This window comes from Leopardus geoffroyi, chromosome A2 (assembly GCF_018350155.1).
Source record: "Leopardus geoffroyi isolate Oge1 chromosome A2, O.geoffroyi_Oge1_pat1.0, whole genome shotgun sequence".
Taxonomy (NCBI): Eukaryota; Metazoa; Chordata; class Mammalia; order Carnivora; family Felidae; genus Leopardus; species Leopardus geoffroyi.
Window position 1 is genome coordinate 133,759,937 of NC_059331.1, and position 26,202 is coordinate 133,786,138.

At 37.3% G+C, this 26,202-nt stretch overlaps 1 protein-coding gene across 1 annotated transcript in view; it reads left to right on the plus strand.

The window, feature by feature from the left end:
• The window catches only part of MDFIC (MyoD family inhibitor domain containing), an 87,265-nt gene extending 69,922 nt beyond the window's left edge, over nucleotides 1-17,343 (plus strand). Inside the window, exon 5 of the mRNA XM_045495377.1 lies at nucleotides 14,611-17,343. Within this exon, the coding sequence (XP_045351333.1) occupies nucleotides 14,611-14,858 (248 nt within the window). The 3' untranslated portion in view covers nucleotides 14,859-17,343. The remainder of the gene's footprint in view (nucleotides 1-14,610) is intronic.
• The last annotated feature ends 8,859 nt before the right edge of the window (nucleotides 17,344-26,202 follow it).

Consider the following 26,202-nt stretch of genomic DNA (forward strand, 5'->3'; position numbering starts at 1 on the left):
TTATAATTTCAGTGTCATGCTGTCCTGTTCATCGGAGGCTTAAAAAAACAAACAAAAAAAAATGGTATTAATAGATAACATGGGTGGAGAGGGAGGGATATGGAAAGAGTAACAATGCCATCACTGATTCACAAATTAATTCCATAAATAACAGGATTTACCTCCTGTGCACTCCTTTGAAATATGCTTTGGTGTCTCATTTCGCTCGGCTTGTTCCTCTTCATCTTGCCTGGAGTGTCTGTCAGACTGCTGTGCCTCTTTGGTTGGGGCCTGGCTCTTGTACCAGGACTGGGGTGCACAGCCTGGGCCTTCTCAAGGCAAGGCTGCTCTTGCCTGTGTGAGGCCTGTCCCCCCTGCTGGAGATGCGGTCCCTGCCTTTATAGGAGCTTACAGGAACAGTCACCACCAGGGCCTCTCAGCCTTTTTCCATGGTACAGGTGCAAGTGCCTGGAGAATTATTGTTCCAGATCCCAGCCCTTCGAATACGGTCAGCTTCCTCTCCTTGTGTTTGTTTATTCCCACACTGTCTTAAAGACCTCATGACACAAGTGACCTAGCCAATTCTGGGGGCCCTGGAAGAGTCTAGTAGCATCTGATAATAGGGAGTTCTTGTTCAAGATGGCACAGTAGGATCCTGAACTCACCTCCTCCCACAAACACCCCAAATCTACAGCTACATATGGAATAATTTCTTCTGAAAAGAATCTGAAAACTAGCGAAGTGAATCCTTCACATATGGCAGAGAAAAAAAAAAAAACAACAACCACATCTAAAGCAAGCAGGAGAGGCTGAGATTAAAGCTCACACCGGCACAATGACAGGATGGAACTCAAAACCTAGAGCCTCTCCCTGAAGAGCAAAGAGTTTGAACCCCACATTCAGCACCCTGACTTTTAAGACTCTATCTGATAGAAGAACCCCCAAACATCTAGCTTTGTAAACCAGTGCAGCTTATATCCCGAAGACCCAAAAGACTGTGTCGAACCGGGAAGTGGCTAGTAATGGGCTTGTGCATGCGGACCCACATGCCCTGGGCCCAGTAGAGAGGCAGCGGATTGAGGGGTGCCCAGACCTTAAGTCAAGCAGATACTCTTTAAAATAAAGTGTCAGTGTGAGGGGCAAGCACCTAACTTAACACACATCTAGGAAATCGCCAGGATACTCAGATCTGAAGCTGGCAGGCTCTATCTCAGGGAGGTTGTTCTGACTAACTCACTGTAATCTGGGTTCACCTTGGAAGGTGAACACTAGCTTTGTCCTGCAGAATGCCAGTATCTCTGGGAGAAGATGAGCTTATACACATCTGGTGCCCAGGGACACCATTCGATTGCCTAGCTGTGGTGGATAGCAGGGCCCGCGTTCCTGGGTCCCACAGACTAACACAGGAGAGACTGCTCTTGGCCAGCTGCCACTCCAGAGGCACTGCACAGATAGCAGACTGAGACATACCCCCAGTCTCTGCAAGAGAGTCCTATTTGCTTAACATCACCTTTGGCTTTGGGCAGGCTTCAGGTTGGGCACATATGTAGGGGCCTACTTGTATGCACTTCCAGAGAAACGGCCTGTAAGTGCCATCTTTAAGCTCTCCCTTTGCCTTGCTCCAGATAACCAGTATCCTCCCAAAAGAAACTTGTATACCCAGCTAGTACCCTGATTTTTGTGACTGCCACCAGTGGACACCTCTAGATCGCCTGGCCTTGGAAACCAGTGGGATTTATAGTTTTAGTGCCACAAGATTATATATGTTTGCATACTTTACAAGCCACTGCTGCAGGAGAGGGCGGGGTGAAGGGGGAGGGGGGTCATTGTCCAAATAGCCTTAATCTAGGTGCTGATTTATCTAATCAGAAGGTGGCTGTTTTATCCAACGCACAGAAGCCAACACAGAGAGTCAATAAAAGTGAATAAAGAGAGGAATATGTTTAAAAAGGAAGAAGATAAACCCTAAGAAAAAGTTCTTAATTAAATGGAGATAAGTGGTTTACCTGCCAAAGAGTTCAAAATAATGGTTTCAAAGATGTTCACCAAACTTGGGAGATGAATGAGTGAACACAGAACACAGAGATGTAAGACATTACCAGATGGAAGTCACACAGCTCAAGAATACAAAACCAAACTGAAAAATATACTGGAAGAATTCAACAGCAAACTATGAAGCAGAAGAAAAGATCAGGGAGTTTCAAAACAGGGCAGCAGAGCTCACCTCATCAGTGCATAGAAAAAAGGAATGGAAAAGTTAAGATAGCTTAAGAGTTATGTGACAACACTGAGTGGGCCAACAGTGACATTAAAGGGATCACAGAGAGAGAAGAAAGGGGCAGAAAAATTATTTCAAGAAGTAGTGGCTGAGAATTTCCCTAACATCTTGAAGAAAACAGGAACCCAGATACGGAAGCTGAGAGATTGCCAAATAAGATGAACTCAAGGAGACTCACACCAAGACCCATCATAATTAATATGTCGAAAGTTAAGAAGAAGGAGGTAATCTTAAAAGCAGCAAAAGAGAAGTATATGTATAAGGGAACCCCTATAGACTATCCTCAGATTTTTCAGCAGAAACTTTGCCAGAGAGAAAGGAGTGGCATCATTTATTTCAAGTGCTGAAAGAAGAAAACTTGTAACCAAGAACACTCTCCAGCAAAGTTGTCATTCTGGATTTCAGGAAAGAATTTTCTAGACAGATAAAAGCTAAGCCTGGTTTACAGTAAATGTTAAAGGAACTTCTTTAAGCTGAAGAAAAAGGGCACTAATTACTAACAGGAAAACATGAAAGTATAAATCTCAGTGGTAAACGTAAATGTAAAGTTCAAAATAATCTAATGTAAACATGGCAGATCACTTGTAAAGCTAGTATGAGGGTTAAAAGACAAAAGTAGTAAAACTCACTATAACCACAATAAGTAGTTAAGATAAAAAGATATAAAATGTGACATCAAAAAAGAGGGGGAAAGTAAAAATGTAGAGCTTTAGAATGCATTAATGCTTAAGTTATAAACTTAAAATAGGCTGTTGGATAGGTCATTATATGTAAGCCTCTTAATAACCACAAAGCAAAAACCTGTAGTAGACACACAAAATATGAAAAACATGAAGCATATCTAAGAATAATCTAAGCATAACCACTACAGAAAATCATCAAGTTACAAAGGAAAAGACCAAGTGAAAGAAAGAAACAGAAGTACAAAACAGATTTAAAAAAAAAAAAAAACAATTAACAAATGGCAGGGCAGCTAGGTGGCTAAGTAAATAAATAAATTGTAAAAAATGGCAGTAAGTACATACCTATCAATAATTATTTTAAATATAAATGGACTAAATTCTTCAATTAAAAGAATGGTGGTACGAAAACACAAGACTCATCGATATGCTGACTACAAAAGACTCACTTCAGATGTAAAGTTACATAGACTTAAAAGTGAAGAGATGGATAAAGATCTTCCATGCAAATTGAATCCAAAAGAAAGATGGAGTAACTATATATATCAGACAAAACAGACTTTAAAACAAGGACTGTAAAAAGAGATAAGATAATCATATGATGATAAAAAAGGTAGTCCAACAAAAGAATATAACATATGTAAATATTTAAACACCCACACAGGAACACCTAATATATAAAACAAATATTTATAGACCCAAGTGGAGAAATAATAATAGTACAGGCTTTTAATACCTCTTTCATCAATAGATAGATCATCCAGACACAAAATCAATAAGGAAACATTGTCTTTAAGCAGCTCATTAGACCAGACAGACTCAGCAGATATACACAGAGCATTACACACAAAAGTTACAAGAGTATACATTCTTTACAAGTACCCATAGAATATTCTTCATGATAGAGCCTATTAGGCCCCAGAATAATTCTAAATGAGTTCAAGAAGATTGAAATCATATTAAGCAACTTTTCATACCACAGTGGTATGAAATTAGAAATCATTTACAAGAAAAATGGAAAATTCGCAAACATATGGAAATTAAATAACATTCTACTGTACAGCCAGTGGGTCAAAGGAGAAATTAAAAAATACCCCAAGACAATGAAAATAGAAGTACAACACAGCAATACTAATGGATGCAGCAAAAATAGTTTTACAAGGGAAGTTCATAATGATAAATGTCTACCTCAAGAAATAAAAATTCAAACAGTGCAACTTTACACCTCAAAGCATTAGAAAAACAAATGAAGAACAAAGTTGGTAGAAGAAAGAAATAACAAAGATCAAGTGGAAGTAAATGAAATAGAGGTTACAAAAAACAATAGAAATGACCGATGAAAGCAAGAGCTAGTTCTTTGAAAAGATAAGCAAAATTGATGAACCTTTAAATTCACCAAAAAAAAAAAAAAAAACCCTCAAAAAATCCTCTTTAATAGATGAAACAGGAGACATTACAACTGATATCATAGAAATACAAAAGATTGTAAGAGACTACTATGAACAATTACATGCCAACAAATTTGACCATCTAGAAGAAATGGATAAATTCTCAGAAGTATAAATTTACCAGGTTTATTTATTATTATTGTAACTAATAAACCTATTTATTTTATCACAATAAAATAGAAAATCTGAATAGACTGATTACTACTAAGGAGATTGAATCAGTAATCAAAGATCTCCCAACAAACAAAAGTCGGGACCAGATGGGTTCACTGGTGATTTCTACCAAATATTTAAAGAAGTAACACCAATCCTTCTCAAACTCTCCCAAAATAATAGAAGAGGAGGGAATACTTCCAAACTCATTTTTTATATGACTGGCATTACTCTGATACAAAACAACACAAGGATGCCACAAAAAAAGAAAAAATATTACAAGCCAGTATCCCTGGTAAACATACATGGGAAAATCTTTAACAAAATTCTAACAAACAAAATTCAACAGTACAGTTGAAAGATCAGAGATTATGATCAGATAGGATTTACTCCGGAGATGCAAGGACAGTTCAGTTTCTACAAATCAATGTGTATACCATGTTAATAAAATGAAGGATAATAAAATAAAGTATATACCATTTTAATAAAATGTCATCTATAGGTACATAAAACCTCTGACAAAATTCAAAATAAATTTATGATAAAAAATCTCAACAATTGTGTACAGAGGGTATGTATCTCAACACAGTAAAAGCCATATATGACCAGTCCACAGCTAACATCATACTCAATGGTGAAAAACTTGAAAGTTTTTCCTCCAAGATCAATAATAAAACAAGGATGCCCACTCTCACAACTTTTATTCAACATGGTAAATTCCAACCAGAGCAATTAAGCAGGAAAAAGAAACAGGAGACATACAAATTGGAAAGTAAGAAGTAAAACTATGGCTATTTGCAGATGACACAGATATGTGTGGAAAACCGTAAAGTCTCCTTCAAAAAACTTAGACCTAATCAGCAAATTGAGTAAAGTTGCAGGATCCAAAATCAGTATGAAAAATCTGTTATTAATGTATAGAAATGCCACAAACTATCAGAAAGAGAAATTAAGAAAATAATTTTATTCAAAAATGCATCAGAGAATAAAATACACAGGAATAAATTTAACCAAGGAGGTAAAGGACTTATACACTGAAAACCTACCAGACATGGTGAAAGAAACCTAAGACAACTTAAATCTATATGAAAATATTCTGTGCTCATGGATTGGAAGAATATTGTTAAAATGTCCTTACTACACAAAACAATCTACAGTTTCAATGAAATCCCTATCAAAATGGCAAGGACATTAATAGTACCAATAATCCTAATGTTTGTTTGGAACTACAAAAGACTCTGCATAGCCAAAGCAATCTTGAGAAAGAACAACAAAGCTGAAGGCATCACACTCTCTGATTTCAGTCTATACTACAAAACTATGGTAATCAGAACATGATGGTATTGGCATAAAAACAGACACATGGATCAGTGGAACAGAGAGCCCAGAAATAAACCCATGTATATATGGTCAGTTAATTTTTGACAGCAAGCCAAGAATATGCAATGAGTAAAAGTCTCTTCAGTAAATGGTACTGGAAAAACTAGACAGCCGTATGCAAAAGAATGAAACTGGATCACTATTGTGTACCATACACAAGCGTTAACTCCAAATAGATGAAAGACTATAAGATCTGAAACCATAAAATTCCTAGAAGAACACATACTCAGGAAGCTACTCCTTGACTTCTATTTTTGTGCTAAGATTTTAGACTTGACACCAAAAACAAGCCTAAAATAAACAAGTGGGACTACATCAAACTAAAAGGCTTCCGCCCCGCAAAGGAATCCAACAAAACAAAATCATAACCTATCGAATGGGAGAAAATATTTCCAAAACCTATATAATGAGGAGTTAATATCCAAAATATAGACAGAATTCTTACAATACAAAAGCAAAAAAAAAACCCCAACAATCTGATTAGCAATGGGCAGAAGATCTCAATAGATATTTTTCCAAAGATGATATACAAGTGGCCAACAGGTACATGAAAAGGCGCTCAACATCACTAATTGTCAGGGAAATATAAATTAAAACCATAATGAAATACCACCTCGACCTTGTCAGATTGGCTATTAGCAACAAGAAATATCAAGTATTGTTGAGGTTATGGGAAAAAGTGCACTATTGGTGGGAATGTAAATTTGTTTAGCCACAATTGAAAAGAGTATGGAGGTTGCTCAGCGATTAGAAACAGAACCACCATATGAGCTACTAATTCTAGTTCTGGGTATTTATCCAAAAGAAATGAAAAGACTAATTCAGAAAGATATATCCACCCCCATGTTCACTGCAGCATTATTTATAATAGTGGAGATATAGAAACAATGTTTCTCAATGGATGAGTGGGTAAAGAAGATGTGATGGATATATATAGGATATATTTGTGTGTGTGCGCACACACACACACACACACACACACAATTGAACGTTATTCAGCCATAAAAAAAGGAAAGAAATCTTACCTTTCCAACAATATGGATGGACCTTGAGGGCATTATGCTAAGTGTGTAAGTCAGAAAAAGACAAATACCATATGATCTCAGTCATATGTGGCATCTAAAACCAAAACCATGAGTTCGTAAAGAACAGATTGGTGGTGGCCTGAGGCAGGGGGTGGACATGGTAAAATGAATGAAGGAGTCCAAAAGTCACAAACTTCACTTATAAAATAAATCAGCCATGGGGATGTAATGTACACCATGCTGACTATAGTTAATATATTGCATATCTAAAAGTTGCTTAGAGAGTAGATATGAAAAAGCTCTCCTAAGGAAAAAAACTAGAGTGGCAGATATTAACTAGACATCGTGGTGATCATTTCACAGTGCAGATATATTGAGTCATTATGTTGTACACCTGAAACTAATAGGTTATATGTTTTTTTTTTATTTCAAATGTTTATTTAAATTCTAGTTAACATACAGTGCAATATTGGTTTCAGGAGTAGAATTTAGTCTGTCAATTATACCTCAATAAATATAAATACATAAAAAGCATGTGATACAGTAAGGTGTTATTTTACTGTTCTTATCATCACCACCAGCACCTTTTGCAGGATCACCCTATTAGGTACTATTTGACTTAAACAGATTTCTTTTCATAACAGTACCTTGTGCAGTATTTAGGCATGCACAGATCAGAGGGGAAACTGAAATGGTAATTGTGAAATAGTCACAGTTGTGAAAAATGGGAAAAACATTAAGGTTTGTGGAGACATTCCTTAGATCATTTTTACACAGTCATAAGAACGTAAATCCTCTAGTTTTAATGAAAAAGTGTATTTTTTTCCTAGGCATAGATGCCATTGTGACCAATTTTAGGAGACACTGTCAGACATATTCTTTCTAGGAAAATGCTTTTAAGGTCTAAAGTGGATTTGGTTCTCTAAGAGTTATATTCAACTTCTTTATTGAACTTTTTGGATTAGAGATACTCCAACTGGCTGGCTGAATAAAGTCAGCATTGAATAGGTTCAGATAAAGTGTAGTCTTACTGTGTTTATGCCTTCTAACTTCCTGAGAAAATAAATGGATCATTTAAATATGGGAAAAGATGATTATTTTAAGTCTTCTGCTGTAGTCAAACACAAGATTTACTAATTTTTTTCTGGGCAGATTTCTGCTTCCCTCCTGCAGATTCTGTCTCTTAAAGTTGCCATTTTGGGTCTCTGTTTTCAAGTGTTTCAACTATGAACTGAGCCTTTTATAAAACCTCCTTAGTTTAAAATGGAATGGCCCAATTTTGGTGTAGTAATCAGAGTGAATGAAGTCTATTGGTAGGTAGAGACGTGGGGCCTCCCTAAAATAAATATTTTTCTATTATCTTCATAGCTATCCCAGTAACAACATTTAATAAGAATTACATGATAAATCCCTTGAGTACTTTTTAAGTTTATTTTGAGAGGGGGGGGGAGGGAGGGAGTAAGGAAGGGAGGAGCAGCAAAGGGGAGAAAGAAAATCCCAAGCAGGCTTTGCACTGCTAGGGCTGAGCCTGATGTGGGGCTCAACCTCACAAACTGTGAGATCATGACCTGAGTCGTAACCAAGATTCAGATGCTTAATCAATAATCTTCACTGTAAGCCTCTGAGGACAGTATTGTTATTACCAGCTATCAAATTTGTGATCTTAGTGTTGTTGGGATTCGGTAAGTTAATGTACATGTTATGTGCACCACCTATATTTTGTAGCTTTTGTTTACCCTCTTCTCTTCCCATATTTTAACTACATGTAATGGCATGTAGACAACAACAGAAAATGTTTTAAACATGTAAAATGCTTTACATAAACACGTCTACTAACTGAGCTTTTAGTCCTCTTCAGATTTCTGTGTACAGCTCCTGAGGTGGAGGGGAAGGTGTTCAGGTGTATATGTTATGTTCCTAGACTTTGTAAGATGCGACTCTTTAGAAAGGACTACTTGACTCAGTCCTACAGTTAAGTAGTGACTGATGATTACTGGATCAAATCTCTTAGAGAGTTTGGAATGTTCAATGAATCAACCATGGAGCATGCAGCAGAATAAACGGATAAGAGAAGCAAAAAAATCTGTACCTTCCACCTACTGTAATGTAAAATGCAAATGCACCTCTCATAGGTACAGGATGGAATCCAGAATTTGGACATGTGCTAGGAAAATTATCAAGGAGTCCCTTTCTGGGATGTGGGAGAACGGTGCTCTTTTTTTTTTTTTTTCCCAAGGTTCTTTTGAGTTTGCCGAAAGGAAAGATAATAGTAAAGAGAATTGTTCGGTTTTCCTAAGTGTGGTCTTCTTTGTACTGCAGTGGAAAATATCGCTCTTCTCTTTCCTTTACCTCCTGACCTAACTCCCTTTCTTCCCCACTAGGAAAATGTTGACTGTGTTCTGGCTAAGATGCATGGCCTCACGGGGACAGCAGTGCGCCAGAGAGTTCTGTGTAGGAGGTATGCTTCAGGCCAATTTATGCAGGCAGCGGGTCATTCTAGGGCTGTAGGCCAGAACGCTGTGCGTCCTCTGGCTGGGAGACTCAGAGCTACTTGGAGCTGAGCTACCGTGCTGTATTAGTAAATATCTCCTGCCCCTATGAACACTTGAGGAGCACAACTCCCTGGAGATGTCTGTGTCTCATCCCTCACAGCTAGCTTTTCACATAGGCCAGATACTAACTTAGCCATCCTGGCTGCAATTCAGGATTACTAACCCCCACTTCTAGCCTGGTTTCTGGTTTTGCCTTGAGAAACAACAGTTGCAGTCAAGCAGTGTCTGGGAGGAAGAATGCCACCAACCAATCAGGCATCCTCTGTACGGGGAGCCCCTTTGGACGCCCCCTTAGTTGTGAGCCTTAGCAGGTCAAGACATGGGAACACCTGGGGGTTCTCTGTAGCTTTGGGTGTGAAGTCAGGTTTGGTCTCCGTGCAGTTATCAAATGACTAATTATACATAATTGACTGCTCATGTTCTAATCTGCAATTGCTTTTTGGCATACTGTTAGCCTGTTAACAATGTTAACAAATTTCTGTTTCTCAGTATATAGTTTACTTGTTGGGGACTTGGTTAAGTAAGAAAGTCGTTTCAAGCATTGAAGACATAGGAAACGTTATTAGAGATTAGTCGAGATAAACCACATACAAATCTGGTTTGTGGGTTGTTCTCAGAATTCACTGCTCTGAGCTTCCCAGTACTCTGCTGTTTGGGGTCTTTGTTCCAAGAAATTCAGAGCATCTGTCATACCACATCTTAAAAAAAGAAAACTCAAGAAATGTAATAGACTCATTTATAACAGAGCTGAATGTACTGTGCAGAGAGTTTTCTGATGGCTCTCCCCCCTATTTTCTGAGCATTTGGGGCCACCTATGATTAGGGAAATCGATCTGGGATCATTTCATTATTAAATTAACATGTCCTTAGCAAAATGAGTCTTTGGTGTCGTTTTAAACAGATCAAAGCCCCTTGGGCCAGTCACGGCCATTTCCATAGTCACCTAAGATGCTGTTGAAGTAGGTTTCTGTTGTTGCCTTCAAGGCCTGGGGCAGCCAGATGTTTTCCAGCTAGACCAGCTGCAGGGGTTTAACACTGATGACCTTTTATAGGATTCAGATATTTTGTTTGGGTTTGTGTCTGCAGTCATTCATAACAGTTTTGGTTTTCTTAAATCAAATGTTGCACTAAACTTTTCCTTTTATGCTTTCTTGCAAGATACTTGGCTGCTGGTATGTGCCTTTGTGTTCCTCAATTTACAGTAGCTGTCAGTCTTGCGCCGAGTTCCCCTCTCACTAGCACATTGAATTGTGCAATTCTCGCTTGGCCCAGTTTGGGACAGGCATCCTTCCCAGAACCTAGTTGGCTTCTCAGAGGTTAAATGCTTTTGGCAAAAACTGCAAGTATGACTGAATAAAACCATAAAAATGAAAAACCTCAAGAACAGGGGGGAAAAATTATTTCTGACTGTGAACTATCATCGATGCAGACAACTCTTCTTTTTCAAAGTGTCTCTATTGAGGTCTTCTTAGTTTGCTGATTCTTAGAATCTTCTCTTTGCTTCAGATAAAACCAACATTGTAATGCCTCTTATGATTCTTGATTCCCCTGGGGGTGGTGGGGGTGACAATGGAAGAAACTCCAGCAGCTATTTTGTCTCAGTTTAACCTTTTCATTGCCCCAGTCACAAACTGCTCTTTCTAGAACCCAACGAAAAGAAATGTTTTGGGCAAGGAATAAAAATCAGATTATGAAATTGATTTGCTAGGATCTAGGGATCCTTTTGTTTCTTTTGTTGTTTTCATACCTCGGAAGTTCTTGTCAAGTACAGGTAAGGACTGTGTTTGTGGTACACGCCCCTGTAAATGCACCATATTTAACATCACTTTAATCTCTAAGGTGCAGTTTGGTTTGTGGCTTTTTTCAACGTGCCCTTTAATAGATTGGTTTTTCAGAGTAGCTCAAAATGGTTTTCTAGTGAATTATGTAGGACCTATGTTCTAAGAGGATGTCTTTTTTTATTTTTATTTTTATTTTTTTAGTTTTAGTATTTACCTAAAGAATTGATTCTTTTAAAACCTGTGTCATTACCATGTTGTACCAGAATCCCTACATAATCTGTTCACTGCTTTTGTTCCTGTAACTGTGGACTTTAATGTTTACGTTTTACATGTACAGATTTGTGTCTTTTGAGACCTGCTCTCTTGGCTGCCCACCTTCTGATGTCTGTCTCCACAGTGTTACTGGCAGTGTATCAGTTCTCCAGCTCATAAACTTTGCTCTTAGTTGTTGAAGGTTAACCTCTACTATCAACTCTTCATTCAAGGTGAAATTCAGAATCATCTTTAGAAAGGAAAGGGACATGAATCAAGGCTAAAAACAGATCAAGACAAATCAGGAAGGTGGGGGTTTATAACTGATCTTCCCCCAAGGAAGATGAACCAAGCGGTCCACCCCTGCGGTTAACACACAGCATGCGGGATTAGAGCAGGGCCTTTCCCTGCGAGCCATGTGGTTCTCACCCCGACTCTGTTCCTTACAGCCTGTATGACTCTGGGCAAATGTTCTCAATTTTCTCTACGTCTGTATTGGTAAAACATGGATAATACCAGGGCTGCCTCTTGAGAGTATTATTAAAATTAAGTGAATTAATATTTGGAAAAAGCCTTAAATAGAGATCAGTACAAAGTATCTACAATAGTTTTTTAAAAAATAATCAAAACATTTTCTCTAAGATACCATATTTCTTAATATGAAAATAAATAATTTTCCTTTATTTATGCTAGGCTTCCCATTCTATGAAAGACAACCACTCATACCTATTAGTTACTGAAATCACATTTGGTTGTAGAAGATAGGCTAGAAAGGAGTATTTGATCTATTTACAGCTAAGAACTTTCGTTTTTTCATTTTGTTTACTAAAAATACAAAGGGGGTTTAACAGACTTAAATTGATCTGTGAATCTTGTTGGCTAAAATAGGAATTTGGACAGATCCTATTCTGGGCTTAGGGCTTCTTACTTCTGTATGACAACTGTCATCATCTAAAATCAGGAAGGGATTTTCATTCGCCAATGAATAGAGACATCCTGTGAGTAGCAATGAGCTGTTTAGTTTGGAATTATTCTGAAGGCTATTGATTTCTTACTCATCACATTCAGTCTCTCCCTCCTGATTGTTGGCTTCTTCCCCCTCTCCCTCTCTCTTTCTCCCTCCCTATCGGCAGGGCTGGACTCCCCTTCTTTTGAATCAGCCATTAAAACTTTTTATTTCATTCTGTTACCAGATCTTGTTAATGCCTCTTGTTAGCCATATAATCAATCCCATATCTCTAGCTAACAACAAGATTTGATTTGGATTTCTCTTTATTTAACTCTCAAGGTCTGAAAATTCACTCATCTGTCTCTTATTTTACTTTAACCTAAGAAAAGCCACATAACCTAAGAAAAGCCATAAGAAAAGCCACCTAAGAAAAGCCACAGTCATTTTTGAGAAAGGATTGGTATCTTGAACCTATGGAGAACTTCTACAAATCAGTAAAAGCACAACTTAATAGAAAAATGAGGGGAAAACATGAACATCCTGAACACGTGTTTCAAAGAAGAGACCGCGTGAATGGCCAAACATGAAAAGATGTCCCAACTTACTAGTAAGTAAGTAAATACAAAGTAAAATCACCATGAGATGCCGTTTCGCACTCACCTAATATATGAAAGTATGACAGTTCCCAAGATTGGTGAGGATGCAGACAGTGAGCATTCTCAAACTTGGTTTGTGTGAGTAAACTCTGGAGCAATCGCTTTGGACAACCCATTTGCATATCCCATGAGCCAGCAGTTCTGCTAGTTATATATCATGTATGTTCTCAGACACTTGCACAAAACCATTTCCAACAGTGATGTTTGGAGTAGCAGAAACACTGGAAATGACAAAGATATTCATAAATAGTACAGATAAATAAATTATGGCATATTAAATCAATTGGGATACTCAACACCTGGAAAATAAGTGAACTATAGTGACATGAATCAGTGAGGGGAAATCTGAAACAAAGTGTTGAGCAAAAAATGCTACTCCCAGGAATTCATAAGGTATCATTTCCCTTCTGATCGGCTATGTAGGGATGTTTACACATTCACTGTTGCAAAAAGTACAATGGTAAGTAAGGGAAAGATTGAGTCAAAACTCAATACATTGATCATATCTCAGGAGAGGAAAATATAGTTATTAGAAAGGGACTAAAGGAGGCTTCAAAGATATAACCCTCTACTTCTGAGTCTAGGTGGGATGACCATTCTTTCCCCCCTTTAAAATCGATAGATCCATTACAGATAGTTTGATGTATGGTGTAGTTTATGATTAATACATAAATAATCTAATGATCAGTAATATTCTTAGGGTTTTCAGAATACTCAGTTAAAGGTTCTTCAATGTCGAGTTTTGTAGGTTCCGCTTTCAGCTTTGAAATACAAGCTTTCCCCAGCAGAATAGAAAGTTAAGGGCAGAAATGTTACAAGTGGTTAAATAGGAGTATTTGTTTGAAGGCATACTGAATAGAACTGGATTAGTGCCAGTTAAACACTAGTTTCTTAATATCATAATAATCTAGCTCGTTAGCTCTTTAGAACATTTCAAGTACCTTATACATCATGATATACTGAATATATAATAATATACTGAATGTATCCTATTGAATTTTTTTTTCCTTCCAATTTTGGAGCAGGTGGGTGGAGCAGTCAAATTTCTATTTCTAAAGGACTTTACTGTCACAGAATTGTTTGAGCCTCTGTTATAGAGAGCAGTAGCATATAGGGACGATGGGTAAGAGACACAGAGAAGCGGAACCGAGGACCAGGACCACGGCACAATGTATGAAAGTGACATAAAATCTAACCTATGAGCACGCAGCAGTATACACAACAATGATCTGGGTTTTTTTTTTGTTTTTGTTTTTTTTCCCTGAATGCAATACCTACGTCTCAAGATTCCTCCTCGAAAATTTAACTTAAGTTTCTTTGTGAGCTTCCAGCCCCCGGAAGGACTTCTAGGAGTGCCTGTCACTGCGTTCCGGATTCCTTATTTTGATCAATTCTTATTAATTCCGTCCGTTGCTGACTTATGTAATTGTGTTCATTCTCTCTCTCATATGTGGTCCCTTCCCAACTGAAAATGAAGATTGCTGTGTCCACTGTATCCTGGCCTGCTTGTTCTGTGAATTCCTGACCCTCTGCAATATTGTCCTGGGCCAAGCTTCGTGTGGCATCTGCACCTCAGAAGCCTGCTGCTGTTGCTGTGGAGATGAAATGGGAGATGACTGTAACTGCCCTTGTGACATGGATTGTGGCATCATGGATGCCTGTTGTGAATCATCAGACTGTTTGGAAATCTGTATGGAATGCTGTGGAATTTGTTTTCCTTCATAGATATTTATCTTCTGTTGTGTTAAAACTGGAGAGTTTTAAGATTTTTCTTTTAAGGGGGCAGAAAAGCCCATGGTAAGATTCTCATGAAGCAAGCCAGTATTTGCACTGTTAACTCATTAAGTAATCTCTGAAAGCCTTCTCTAACCAAATCTACGTGGTTTAATATGTGAAATTTTAACTACTTGTAAACTTCATAGGTTACAATGACTGAGGGACATTTTGACCGAAAAAAAAAAAAAAAAAAAAAAAAAGCTAAATGTCTCCTCCTTTTATACACATTTCTATTTCTTTTAACAATTCCTAGGAGCCTCTTGCTCCAAATGTATTATTTCTCTGTGGGTATTTAAACCAGACAGTTTATTTTTGATGTTTATCTCTCCATGGTTCAAAGTAAGCGTTTCTTTCCTTTCAAGTGAACTTTGGGAAACAAACCCACACCGTAGTTGGGCGCCCCGTGCTAATCTCCGTGCTCTGTTCTCACTTTCTCCACTTGTTCAACAGACATTGAGCTCCTCCTGTGTATAATCGCCTGCTCAGATGCAGAGACGGATGCCATTCAACTCTCATCTAGAGGAGTGTACAGTTTAACAGAGCAAAGAGACCTGTACAGTATGAACCATTCCTCAAGGCATGCTGAAGTGAGGATTATGCAAGAGAAAGACTGAAAAGGCCCTAGGAATACACAGAGAACAGCTCTTGTCTACTGGAATATGCACAAGGCCTCAAGGAAAAGATGGTATTTGAAGAGGCCTTTTAGGATGAGTGATCCATCTATGGCTTGAATGAATTAGATTTAGGACCAAGTTTTAGGTGGGGAGCCTGAACTGTGTCTGTCCTGAAGCAGTTGAAAGAAAAATGCCTTAAGTATGTATTTTCTTTAGTTGCAGGAATACAGCTTTTTTTTTTTAAGACTATCAAATTTAACTAAAATTACACAATAACTTTTTTACACATAATTTAAATGTGATAAAGTTTTTGGTAAGAACATAATGATTTATTAAAATAGCTCTATTTTATGAAGAATGTGGAATGCTTTTGACAAATTGCATTTAAATTAGGTGATTTTTTAAATACTAAAATCCCAGTATTCTGATTTTGATTTATTCAAAGATGTTTGTTTTCTTTTTTTAATTTTTTAAGAGCTTTAAGTCTCTTGATAGGGAAGGAAGTTTGTTTGTTTTGCTTCATAACCAATGTTATATTTTATAAACACAGCTCATCTTAAATGTAAACCATTCCTTCCAAAGCAGTGGGAAACTTGACGTCCACTACTGTGACCAAATTTCACTATTGCAATTTTGTGTTAAATTAAACCAACAGGACCGGTTATGAAGATGCTGCAAGAGTAAAGAAATAAGTCAATTATGAGACTAAGTACATAGTAAGACGGAGAAACTTCATGTAGCCCAGATGAAAGGGGGAGTACATTTCCATACTATGTGCTTTCCTACTAAATCTGATCTCCCCCAAATTGTAGTTTGGTTTGAGTTAATGTAATTCCTCGTAGAAATTCTGAAAGCGCACTTTTGGATTAATAGTTATTTTCAGTTCTTCTAGTTGAAATTCAAACTCTTGATAAAAACAAATGCATTTTTTTAGGAAGCCTTTAACAAACCTACCCTTTTCAGAACGGTTTTAAACCTCAAGCAGAGGAATGTCACCTACAGTTTTTCCTTTGAGATAAAACCTAGTTCTACTTCTATCATTACTGAAAGGACTTAAAAAGTCGGCAAACTCTTGAATCCCCTTTTCAGTGCTATGTGCGTGTATACACACACACACAACCTTTAAATTGTCGGGTTTAAATAGAATTCTAGGAAACAGCTGTCTTTCTCTTGTCTCAAGAGTGTCTTTCATTTGTTACATTAAATATAAGAACATCTTTGTACTATTTCATAGTAACCAGAATCTGAATATTTACATATACCCAATGTTAACTTATGCGTATATATTAGGATATAAGAATATCATCTGTGTATTGATATGTAAAGCTTCTAATGACCTAGAATTGTTAAAATGTCACTTTTTATCATGCAAAATTTTTCAACCAAGTGGTTTATCTAATATTTAAGTATATTCTGCCCCTATTTGCAATGAAAATATTAGCATTTTTAAAGTAATGTTTTTCCTTAACAGAGAACATTAATTGATAGCAGAATTTTATTTTCCTATTTATGTTCACAGGACTTTTCCTCTATTGTCTACTCCAGTCATGCCATAAAGTGTCTTGTATGATTTTTAAAAATGAGAAAAAACAAAAGTAGGAGAATGTGAAAATAGTTTTCAATATATGTTAGAATTTCTGTATGTAAAATGTTTTGTTGAATTACATGGCCATCATGACTAAGTGCTACAGTGTACAGTTATAGATTTGGTGTCTTTTCAAATGTGGAAACTTAACCTGAAGTATTTTTAAACTGGACCTGTATTATCCTGAATACATTATTTTGAAATAAAAAAAAATTCTCTATTGGGCTTTAGCATATTTCCTATCTCATTGTTATACTGATATTTGAATTAATTCAACTATAGTTTAAAACTTGAGACTTTTCTTTGTTGCTTCCCTTTCTGAAGATTTCATATTTCCTTATGTAAATCACATGACTCATGCTCATAAATGAACTATGAAAGATTCAGATCAGTTTATACCACAAATCATAGTTAATACGGTATTTTAAAACATAGTCTTAGGTAAATGGTTTTGATAAGTTGGGAAATAATTCCGAAGTAAATAAGTGGAAAAAAGGTCATTTTATTTTTAATGTATATACTGAGATTACGCACACACACACAAAATCGGTGAAATTGGATATTAGATTTAATGAATTTTACCCAAAAGTTAAATCAGCAGAAGTATTTTCATCTAGGGTTTTCAGTGGTATAATTTTTAAGTAGTAGGAAAGGCTTTATAGTATTTAACCCCCCCCCCCCAATCATTTGTTTAGCAGAAGGCTATTTTGGAATATTTAATTTTTATATTCTTCGTCTATTAACTACATCCGTTTTTCTCACCTAAAGTAGTCAGTATTTTTCTGAACAGTTCAAGGAGTAACCAAGGCAACCTTATGTAATAACTTTCCATTCTTTATCCATACAAACTCTATCAGTGCCCTAGATTCTAATGTTATAAATGTCAAAGTCACTGCCTAACATAAATAAGACTGGAGTCCTGAGTCTGTGGCTTGCCTTCTTGCCTTTCAGTTTAAATGCTTAGATTTACCCAACCACCTAAAGAATAAGTTTATTTATTAATGAGATTATTTTTCAAATTATTCAAGACCTTTATGCCCTTTCCAATTACTTGTGATTTGTTGGCCTGTAGGTTTATTACATCTAATCTGACAGGCAGGATGAAATTTCATCAAATACTATAATATCCATTTTTATTTTCCCTTTACACTAATATAGTGAAGCACACCATTTTTATTTTAAACAGTAGTTAATATATTAATAGAGTTTATTCCACACTTACTATTTATATCTTTTAATCAAGAATTTTTCCAAGGGTGTCCCTTTAACCCTTCATCTCCATTTCCCACTATAACCAATACATTTACAAGTGCCTATTTTTAATTTTTTCAATGTTTGATGATTTTTGAGAGACAGAGACAGGGCGTGAGCAAGTGTGGGGCCGAGGAAGAGGGAGACACAATCCGAAGCAGGCTCCAGGCTCGGGGATGTCAGCACAAAGCCCGATTCAGGACTCGAACTCATGAACCGTGAGATCATGATCTAAACCAAAGTCGGACGCTTAACCGACTGAGCCACCGGGCGCCCCTACTTTCTCTAGATACCTCAATGGGATCAGAGCCCTCACGTAGTTTCAACCTAGGTAAGAAGTTTGGCACCTCCCAGGAGAAAACTGTATTTCCTTGCTCATTTACTATTAGAGATTCTGTAGAAGAGCTTATAGAAAGGTGATAGCATTATGATGCAGCCCTAAAGTGGAGGGTGTTTTTACAAAAACCGTCAGTGGTGACTAAATCCACCATGTTTTTTCACATCTCAAAATTTCCAACGATGCCTGCTCCCTTGACTTTAAAGGACTGTGAATGAAAACACCATATAAATGATCAAATTTTAATGAAATCAATAGGCAGTCTGGATCGAAAAGGAGTCTGAGCACAGCCACAGCCGAGCCCCACCCTGTAGAACACAGGATCTCTAGGCAAGCAGAAGCCTGCACCACCCCGTGCTTCATCAAACTGGGACAATAGTGTGACGGTTTCCACGGGGACTACACCGATAGCTCCCAAGCTGCCAAATGTCCTCATGAGTAGTTTCCTGCCTTCCCACTGAACTGTGGCTACTAGTTCCAGTTCCACCGTTTGTCTGTTATTTATGCCCTCCATCTGTTGCCTCAGTGCTTGCTAAAACAGAGCCCTGCATTTACTTGTGAGGTGACCGTGAAGAAATCACGTTAGATAACCATCCTTTGACACATTACCAACATGGGGTATAGATAACACATGTTAAAGACAAAGTAGAGCTTTGCAATTAAGTGCTCACTTCCAGGCAGGTCTTTGTGCGAGGTTCAGTTGAGAATGTAATTATTAGGAAAATAGTAAAAAGCAAATTCAAACCAATTCTAAGTTTAGCTTGAAAAATTGAAAAGGTTCTTAAGTTCTGTCTGATGCATAAAGGGGTAGAAGCAAAAGAATTACGTTCCAAAGCCAAGAAAGAGGGTGTACAAAAGCAGCTGATCCACTTGACATAGTTCATAGCCTTTTGCAAAGGAATAAAAGCCTGTTGAGCAGGGAACCAAAAGATCTCATTATAGGATGAAGCCAAGCCATATTAAAGCTTGTGCACTAGTAACTATGTCTAAAAACAGCCTGCTGTTTTATATTGAACCAATACATTTCTTAACTTGGTAGGTTGCAGTGTAAAGATGTACAGAGCCTGTCTGCTGGATGCTCTGCCAATTACAGATGTGGCGGAGCGGTGTCAAACACCTACAAATAGTTAGGAGCTCGAGCAATCTTCGAGTGAAACAAAAGAAGTGTTAAAATGTCATCTCAAAACCTAGAAAGCACAGTTCATCATGTGTGCCTGACTCTTAGAGTCTTGAGATCACCTTTATTATATAATTTAATGTGGACGTCATATGATCCCTCAATCAGAATGCACAGTTCTTTCAAGGACATGAATAGTGCCTGAGAGATAAGGAGAGTATCTTTTAAAAGTAACACCTTCAGATGACAAGGCATCTGTGATCAGCTCTGCAGGAAGGGCGTTTTATTGGTGTTGAGGCGGAGGAGGAGGGAAATACTCACGAATACATATTCTATTAGATTTTCTTAGATCATCAGAAAGAATAATTGGGCATATTTACACAATTACATTTTAGTAAACTATTATGCCAACTTAACGAGAATACATATTCTGGTAAAAATACATTAAATTGCAATCCAAAGGCAATTTGCTGCTGAGGACATTATTTTTTTTTATCTAATTATTCACAAATTAATGAATAAAATTAAATTCCAATCACTGAAGAAAATGAAGCAATGGTAAGAATCAGAACTACAGATTAGTTAAAGCAAAGATATGCAATGCATAACAGAATTAAAGCATTTCTTTTACTCAAACTCAGTGCTTAAAAAAGAACAAATCCATCATCTTGAAATTTGACTTGTAGCTTGACATTAAAAATAATCTGAGTAGAATTTTCAGTGGGGTAAGCACAAAACTAGTTCAAGTTGTGTCACTCTCAATTACTGTACTCAGGTGGTGTGCCCATTAAAATTCCCACTTGTGGGTTCCGCTCGCTATGCAAATGGGGTCATTACCTGGAGAATTTAATTGGTTATGACACTGGGAGTAGGACTTTTCCTTTCAAAATAAACCTACTTACACACATTTTCACTAGAAATGTGATTGTTATATATACTTTGGATTGTTTTGCTCTATCAATATTTACTAAAAATAGATGGTCTTTGCTTACTTATTTCTTACGAATAATTCAAAGTAGATCCAAATTACTTTGTGGATATGGTTTTGTCTATAAGACTACTTAGAATGACTCTTTGGTAAATCAAATTGCTTATCAAAACATCAGGAAAGTCTTTATATCTTTCATACCACCCATCACATGTGGGTACACTTCCAGAAAAGCTTTTTATCTTTTCATAATATATATTTTCTCTCTCATAAATGTCTGAATATTTGATTTGAGAGGATCCTTCCATTTTTTTTGTCACTTTAAAGAAATGGACGGTTAAAAACTTAACCTGCCCTCTTGGATGTATAATACATATATTGGATATATAATGTATATACATTATAATGTATAATCACTTATATGGCTGAGGAGCCATGTATGTAACACTAGGAAGGCCTTTATGTTCACTATGAGTCTGGGTGAGGACCTAAGTTGTTTGTCAGAACTAGTTTCACAGACACTTCCACCAAGAGCCATCAGACAACTGAATTTAAGGAGAACGAACAACAAATTGGTGTGAGAAGTGCAGCTCTTCATACACCCACCATCTGTTCTCCTTGACTGTGGTGATTTCAACTGGAGAAAACCTGAGTTTATAGTTACCTAACAAGAATATTAATAATGGCCTGAGTTCACAACGAACACTGAAATTACAGTGTGGCTTAGAGGATGTAATATGAAACTGGGCATCCAGGAATTTAGTTCCTAGACACTGACTCCCCCGGCAGTTCCCAGAACGAACTTGAAGCAGGAACAGGATTACTGTAAGTATTAATGATACAATCTCAGGGAAGCACTAACAGTTCCTTGAAAGAGAGGGGCTACGCGGTCCAAATTTTTATCACAGTACCAAGTTGTACAAGACAAGATTTTATCACTGGCTTATCTAGACCTACAGGGAATTATATTTCCTTTAATGCAAAAAAGAATATTCTAAAATGAGAGAAAAAAATAATTCCAAGGATGAAAGAAGAAGAAATACTACACATTCCTAACTGGACCATTGGGCAGGATTTTTAACATCTGTAACTATGGGAAGTTTCCTATAGAATATCAAATATGGATCCAAGTCTCTGACATTCATTTTTCTGTGATATTTCTAATTGTGCCCGGAGGATAAGAAGGAGTTGGCGCATCCAATAAATATAATCATTTACATGCACGGAGCTCCCTTTGAAGTTAATAGGACCTATGGAAAGGAGAGTTATGCACCACGAAAACGGAGTTCAACGTGAATCTAGTTCTCTCTTGTTAACATGCAGCGGTATTGCCAACACATTTGGATTTTCTTACTGCTTATCTTTTCTTTGTATGTGATGTTTAAGTTGGAGTTGAGTGAAGTGCTCCATGTGTAGGGGAAAGATAGTCAAAAAGAGAGGATGATGATTACAAGCGCATACTCAGGGACCGGCTTTATGAGATCATACCCAAAAGCGATAGAGCCTGACATTTGTAGAGCTTGTTTAACTTCTCAGAAGAAAACCATTTCCACTTTCCCATTTGATCTTTACAACCCTACAATTCATCTAGGATGTGCATTTTCCCCTCCATTTTACAGATGAAACAATGGGGACAGATGGCTTAAATTCACTTCCCAAAGTAACACAGTTCCCTTAGACCTCGGAAACCTGATTTCTCTTCCCAGATCTTGCTATTACAACCCTATGTTTCTTAAGAAATCTTACATACAGGGGCACCTGGGTGGCTTAGTCGGTTGAGTGGCCGACTTCAGCTCATGTCATGATTTCCCGGTTCGTGGGTTCAAGCCCTGCATTGGGCTCTGTGCTGACAGAGTCTGCTTTGGATTCTGTGTCTCCCTCTCTCTTTACCCCTTTCCAGTTCGTGCTCTGTCTCTCTTGGTCTCTCAAAAATGAATGAACATTTAAAAAATTAAAAAAAAAAAAGAAATCTTACATATAATGTAATATAATAGATTCAATCAACTGCTCTGCTTGAAGCTGGCATGAGGACATGGGGATCTGAATTCTCGCCAGCCTTATTTCCTGTCTCTCATCTCTCCCACCTTGAGTGGGTATCCTGGCGCCGGCTCCCAGGAAGACTGAAAATCGTAGCCACTATACTACTTAAATCCCATTACATGCGCTGACCCCAAATCAATCAATCCACAATATTTCACTATCGTATGCCTACTTAACACTATCCCTCTTTGTCCCCCTCCCCCGCCCCCAGATGGATAAGGAATCAAGAGTTATGTGTTCATTATAAATTGTTTCTGGTCCATTCTCCATTTGTCCCTCTAGGTCTATTCTCGGTCTCTGCCTGCTTTGTTCAGGCTCCCTTGCTTTCTGGTTTCCAGTTGATTTTAGCTGATGGCAGTCATGAGAAATCAGAAGGTGGGAGGAGAGAGGTCAAGGTGTTAATTCTTACCCTACTTCCTGGCCCCCTTCCTGCCAGGTAATGAAATGACCTTTAACAACTCCATTCCCCACCATAAAGTGCTGCTGTGTCGTCACCCTTGTCTAGAGCTACAGCTGTCTTGCTTTTGCCCCTTCAGACATAGAGATGTAACATCTCCCACTGTTGCTAGTTTCTGGCACTCCAAACGCCCTTGTTGGCTACCTTACAACTGATTCTTTCTCATAAACGGTCCATTTTATTAAATGCTCTTCAATTAAGCTCTTTGAGTGAGCTGTTTCCTGTCAGTACTCCAATGAGATAGTGAGGAAGAATGAGTTTGTGTGTGCAAATGCACATGTTGTCTGAATCCAATCAAGTTATCATGTGCTTCTAAGATTTATCAAAATAATGTTAACTCTGGTGGTTTCTTAGATGTTTTTCTCTTTAGCATGGACAGTTAGTCAAATCTAATACTGCAAGAAATACACTAGACACTCCAGAAATTAACTTAGCAATTTCAGGTTCAATGATTACACATCTTGATGCTAACATTTGACACTATAACAACCTGGCAGTGGAAGAGGGAAGGAAAGAGAGTATCACTATCAGGAGTTATCCAAAGTTTACAACTGAGTTTATACAGCTTTAGGATTCCTAGAGATGACAAGGTTTAACTTTGTTCCACACAACCTGGAATGATGCAACATCATTATCAATATAAGCAGACCCACAATAGAAATCTTAGCCTGGAAATTAGTCTTTCCAGAAATGTCCTATTTAGAGACTCCATATGAATGTAAACAAAGGTAATACAATAACTTAAGTGGGCATCTGTATGCCTTGAGAGTCAAATACTTTTAAGCTAAAGTAGGTCCAACATCAACCTTAGGTTTCCAAAGTTCAACCTGTAGGCTCTGACCTGTAGACAATGGGAAGCTTGCTAAGGATTTTAATCAAGGAGATGATGAGATCAAATTTATATTTTGATGTAATTTTATTGGGGCAGCTGTATGAGTGACAGACTAGAGGGGCTGAAGATGAACTGAGGCAGGCTAAAAGATTGTGCGTTCATTTACACCAAAGATGGTGAGGGTGTGAATTAAGGCACCGACTGTAGGAACACAGTGGGGTGGGAGGAGGGACTGAATTAAATGAATTTCTGGAAGAGAGCTGAAAGACTATCCTAGGTGAATTGAAGTATTAAATGTGCCTGGTGCCTACAAACAAAACCAACTGCATGAATATTAGATAAAAGTCAAGTACACAAAAGTTTTAAAGCCCATTAATGTTTCAGGCCACCGATATCGCGTTTTCACTAGTCAGATAATGGATCTGAAAATGCTTGTAAACAGTGTCACCAATATTCGGAAACTTCTTCAGAATTCCATTTAGGGTTTACATGGTGGGAATGGTGGTATATATGGTGTTCTGGTGGTGAACTAGTGAGAAAAATACCAGAGTAAAATCTTCCAGTTCCCTAAGATGCTGGAGATGGATGTTAATGTGTGTAGCCAGGGGTTGCGGGGGAGGAAGTACAAGGAAAACAGGAGTAGGGAGACATGGACAAAGGATCTCCAGAGTTCCTGGCACGTAGGACGTGTTCCTGTGTATATTTGTTAAATTATTATGTGAATTAATGAGTATGTATGTATATGTGTAGGTATATATATATGTATACACACACACATATATGTGGCTTGAATAACTGCACAGAATCAGATGTGTGTTGCTACAACACACTGAATGACAATTATAAGCATAATAACTGAAAGAGAGGACAATTTCCACTGGACTATACACACTATTGTTTGATCATTTTTAGCTAAACAGATTGCTAACCAGTTACTGATTACTAACTGTTGGCTAAATGAGTCATTCTTTAATTGGCTTAATGAGTAAGTCTACTTCCCATCATAAGTCTTAGGTAATGTATGACCCAAATCTCTTTGGTGCGCCTCCAGCAGTTCGAAAATTAGGGAGTAAATCTTCCAAAGTTATAGTGTTGCCAGCCTTTGTCTTTTTGCACAACCTGATTCAAATTTTCAATTGGACACGTTCCAAGTTTTGTGTTAGTCTGGGAGGGTGTTTACTGGCCCCGAGAGATTGCCTAATTTGTCTTAAGTTCTGTGCATCACATATTATGTTTCCTTAGTTCAGAAAGAAAAAAAAATGACCCAAACCTGCTTTTACTATTTTATTCTTTACTCACACACACAAAATTTGCAAAAGGACCATAGAATTAGACTGTTTTCTTAAAAAATAATTATGTTTAAAGGTAAACATTTAAATTCACATTGCAAATACTAATTAAATTTCAAGGGGTCTTTAAAATATAGGTGCTTCCTAAGAATAATATGGGAGGAGGGGAGGCACCAGGGCAAAAGGGAGTCCCTTGGGCTCTTTTTGTCCCCAGTGATGGAGGCTGGTACTTAAAGGGAATCACAATGCAGCTTCCCGGGAAGTAGTTTGATTTGCATCTGGCAACTAGATCATAAAATACGAACTGAGGGATTTTATCTGTTCATTAAAATATTTAATAATTGTTGACAGTACGGAGGACAAGGCAGTGGGAATTAACACCAAAATACAAAAACTTACAGTTGCCAGATTCTTAAAATATTGTATATCACAATTCCTTGGGTGTTCCTGTTTTCAGAGATCATGTCATAGAATAAAAAATGTCACGTGCTGAGGCTTCTCGTGTATTATGAGAGTCAAAAAAGTTGTCTTTCTTTTGAATTACATTTTCCTTGAAACAAAACTTTAAGGTTCTCTGATCTAAAATATGATAAATTATAATGAAGTATATATGGGGTACATATAATTAGGCAGAGTCTATCCCGAAACTTACCTATTTTTAAAGTATCTCAATACATAATAGTGACATCATAATCATTTCTTCTTTGAAGAAGAACATGTGCCTGGGACAAATGACTATTTCCATGGAGAGAAAAGTTAATATGTAATCAGGGAAAACACTTTACTTTTATGCTTTCTTAAATTTCAGAAAGTATGACTTTCAACACGTATGATCCTATCAAA